This window comes from Hevea brasiliensis, chromosome 5 (genome assembly GCF_030052815.1).
Source record: "Hevea brasiliensis isolate MT/VB/25A 57/8 chromosome 5, ASM3005281v1, whole genome shotgun sequence".
NCBI lineage: Eukaryota > Viridiplantae > Streptophyta > Magnoliopsida > Malpighiales > Euphorbiaceae > Hevea > Hevea brasiliensis.
The window spans coordinates 10001903-10005941 of NC_079497.1; the positions used below are offsets into that span (position 1 = coordinate 10001903).

The window sequence follows — 4039 nt, forward strand, 5'->3', positions numbered from 1 at the left end:
TTTTTAATTTAATAATAATTTTCTATTTTATTATCAAGTAGGATAAATTGCTTTTCGAAACAGCAGTTTTGTTATCTATCAATTTTCAGATCCGCAAAAGCAACAGGAAGGAGGAAGCTCACTTATTTCCAACACTGCCTTCTCTTCTTTGTTCTTTTTTGCCTCTGTCTTAACCTCTTCTTTATTCTCTTTAGCCATAGTCTTAGCCTCTTCTTTTTTCTCTTTTGCCTCAGTTTTAACCTCATTCTCTGGAGTGTTCTCTACCTTGGCAAGAATCTCTTCTTTATTCTCTTTTGCCTCAGTCTTAACCTCGCTCTCTGGATTGTTCTCTACATTGGCAACACGTTCTTCTTTATTCTCTTTTGCCTCAGTCTTAACCTCACTCTCTGGAGTGTTCTCTGCCTTGGAAAGAAGCAAACCTTCAGTACTCCTTATGTCAGGCTTATTAGAATCTACATCATCTATCTTGTATTTGTACCATGAGGCCCAGTAGAGATAGTTTGCAAAGTTGATGCAGCTGAGAACGGCTAAGAACCAGTAGAAAAGATTTAAATTGTTTTCGTCTATATTGTCACCATTTAACCATCCTTGTTTGCTTGGAGCAACTCTTTCAGTAACGGAGTTTACGATGTTAACAAAAACAGTACTCAAGAAGTAGCCAAAAGATAAAGATAGCCATGTAAATGAAGTCGACAGCGATTTCATTCCTGAAGGTGCTTCCTTGTAGAAAAATTCCATTAGTCCAACAAGTGTAAACATGTCTGCTATTCCAAAAATTCCATACTGGAAAGAAAGCCAAAAGAGACTTATGGGATGTGCTTGGTCTTTTTGTGCTTGGTCCCTTCGTTTCACCTCAACGACACCTGCTACAGCCATTGATAAGGCAGACAGAACAAGACCAACTCCTACACGTTGGAGTTGCGTGATGCCTGATGGGTGACCCGTGATCTTTCGAGCAAAAGGAACAAAAAGGAACTCGTAGGCAGGAATGAGTATGACCATGAAAAGTAGTGGAATTACGGGAACCGAAGGTGCAGGAACCTCGAACTTGCCCAGGTGCTTGTTCATCATGAATCCCTGTTGTACTGAGAAGGTCTGGAGTTGAGCTAAGCACGTGTTCATTATGATAGTACTGAATAATATAGGCAACATTCTTGTTAGGATCTTCACTTCTTCAACTTGGGTCACAGTGCATACTGTCCGTGGTGCAATGTTCAGGTCTTTAGGAACAATGGCAGCTTTGTCTAGGAATCTGATTCAGTAATTAAATTGGAACTTCTTCAGAATACCACGGACTCTATATCATTCATTGATATTTATCAGTTATAAAGCTACCTGAATTGGTCAGTATGTGCAAGTTTTCCCTCTGGAGAGATTGTTTCTTTGTCCCTGATCCCGTATAGTTCATCAGGTTTCGCTGGCAGTGGCAATCGCCGGTTTTTAATTACCAAAACAATAACCTGAACAGGCCAACAAAGGTTTTCATTGAATCAGTTTCGCATAGAGAAACCTAGTAAGAGTGAAATGCAGGACAGTTGGTACCTGTGCGATTCTTATGAAGGGGCTTTCTCCAGGTTTTCGTTGGTGGTAGAAAGGCTTCCCAAATAGAAGAACAGCAAAACCAACAAAGGCTGCTACGGTTGATATCATGAACCCCTTGTACCAAGCGTCTTTGCTGCTAACCCAAACAATGCCTGTGACACCTACAGTTGCGCCAAGCACCGTGCTAAGTGTTATCCAATTGAAGTAGGTGGCCAGAGCCTTGGCTTCTTCTGAATCATTCTGATCAAATTGATCTGCACCAAGTGAAGGAAGAACTCCCCTGACACCACCTGAACCCAAAGCTAATAGAGACAGTGAGGCGTAAAGCATGACTGCTGTATTACCCTCCACACAACTCGACCTTCCACAATATGTTGGATGCAGACTTTTAGCATGAGCTTGAATTGTCATCATCACCAAAGCCTGGATATGCAAGATCAATTTGAAAAATGGAATTTTTTTTCTTAAGATTATAAGAAGAAGGTAAATAAATACTGACTCAATTGAATTTGAAGGGCTTTTAATCAATTACCAAAATTTCAATTACTCCAAAAATCAGAATAGTGGTAAGTCTGCTCAAGTAAGTATCCGAAATGAAGCCACCAACAACAGTGAGCAAGAATGTAGTTCCCATTAAGTTGGTGAGAGTGTTGGAGGCGCCAGCTACATTGAAGTACATCACCTCGCGAAAGTAAAGAACCAAGCTAATCATGTTTGCTATGAAACCCATGTTTTCAAGTGCCACCATCACTGTTAAAAGCATAATTAAAGGAGAGTTAATCTGTATGCTTTGATATGCCAATGCATTCCATTATTAGGCCATTAGTCCATTTCCATATATGCATATATAAGTTTGTCAGTTGTAACTTGTGCTCAAAGATTGATTTTTGCTTACCAAAAACAAACAAGCAAGCTCTAAATCCTCCTTTCCCTTTCTCTCGTTTGCTGACAGACTTGTAGTCTGCCTCTGTAGCCTCCATGTCGCTCTGCATCCATACAATTTTTAGTCATATTAAAGAAAAATTACAAATTTCAAATAAAAAAAAAGAGGAACTCCATGAGGTTAAAGATACGATTCTTGAACAAAAGAAAAGACATAAAGATGGTGTGATGGCTTGAGACCTACCATGGAAAAGATCTGCAGATGTAAATTTGGGCGAGAGGCACAGTTTATTAGGCTCCTGAGTAGCCCAAAAGAAAAACAGAAGAAGCAACGGCCAGACTTGAGTGAAGAGAGAGAAATGGTAAATGGCGCAGGGATTTCCATTCAAAATATATCGCATCAAACACTTTGTTTATAACGTTGAATTGCATTTTGGTTGGTCCGCCAACTCATTCTGCACATTGTTCTCTCTTGTCCAGGAGACCTAGAAATTGACTTTGATTTGCCAATATATTTATTATTATTCTGGTTAATTTTCCCCAAGAACAGCTCCAACTAGGCTTATGTTTCAGGTAAAAAACAGCCGTCATTCCCAGCCAGCTGAATATTGTTATGTAGTTAAACAGGCTCGTCCAAAGGGATTTTAGCATTGCATGCCTGTTTTCTACATGCACTTTTTATATACCTGCCACATCCGTAGCCAGTAAAATCGGTATGCTCATGAGTGAAAATTATATCCTCGACATCGGAAGCTTTGTTGTGAGAAAATCTGTCATCTTATTAATCAATTCTGCTCCCATCTCATTAATTGCATTTCGTGAATAGGGAATTGTAAGACTTGAAGCTAGACCTTTTCATGGCAAATGTGCTTGATTTGCCAGGTTAATTTAGGCGAGAAATCGCTGCCAGGCGTCAGCCTTTGAGTTGAAAATTACTGAATATTTGCTTTTGATTGACGGATGAAGCGAGGTCACTTGTTATTATTCGAAATTATGCTCACTACGCACAACTTAGCAAATGATATGCTTTCTTTATCTGTAAGTTTGTGTGGGATGAGTTCTAGGAATCTTGACTCGTATTAGGCAAATGATCCCAGTCAGGACATATAATGCCACTGCCAGTTTCCCACCACCTTGTAGTGCCCATTAGTTGCAATATGATTGAATTGTCTTCTCGCCTAAACCAAAAATTAGAACATAATTTTTTCCCAAAAGGTCAGACATTTTGTTAATTAGTCTAGTGATTAATAACAAAAATAGTTAAAAGATAATTTATAGTTAATAACATTAATCCTAAATTTGTAAAATTGTAAGATACCTAATCTAAAATTAAACCGTTTGAATATAATTATTTTTTTAATAAATAACTAAAAAATAAGAATATAATTTATTTTTATTTTAAAAATTCTTATAAGAAAAGTAGTGGCTAAAAGCATATTACTAGCGTTTTACTAAAAAAATAATTAATTCAAATTATGCTAATATGATAGTTCAAATTTAATTCCGAATGAAAAGAAATTACTGATTTGAGAATTTGGGCCGGCGTTTAAAATAAAGTTAGGCTAAATCAGGAAGGAGGCCCTTTTTATTTATGGGCTGAAAAGTTAAGCAGCCC

At 37.9% G+C, this 4039-nt stretch overlaps 1 protein-coding gene across 1 annotated transcript; it reads right to left on the minus strand.

The window, feature by feature from the left end:
- On the minus strand, positions 1 to 2855 carry LOC110644005 (protein NRT1/ PTR FAMILY 4.6). The gene is made up of 6 exons (XM_021796578.2): positions 2669 to 2855; positions 2438 to 2528; positions 2075 to 2292; positions 1543 to 1965; positions 1336 to 1460; positions 1 to 1252 (listed from the first exon to the last, which is right to left on the minus strand). The coding sequence occupies exons 1-6, from the start codon at positions 2807 to 2809 to the stop codon at positions 79 to 81; spliced, it is 2172 nt and encodes a 723-aa protein (XP_021652270.2). The 5' UTR covers positions 2810 to 2855; the 3' UTR covers positions 1 to 78.
- Between the last annotated feature and the right edge of the window lie 1184 nt (positions 2856 to 4039).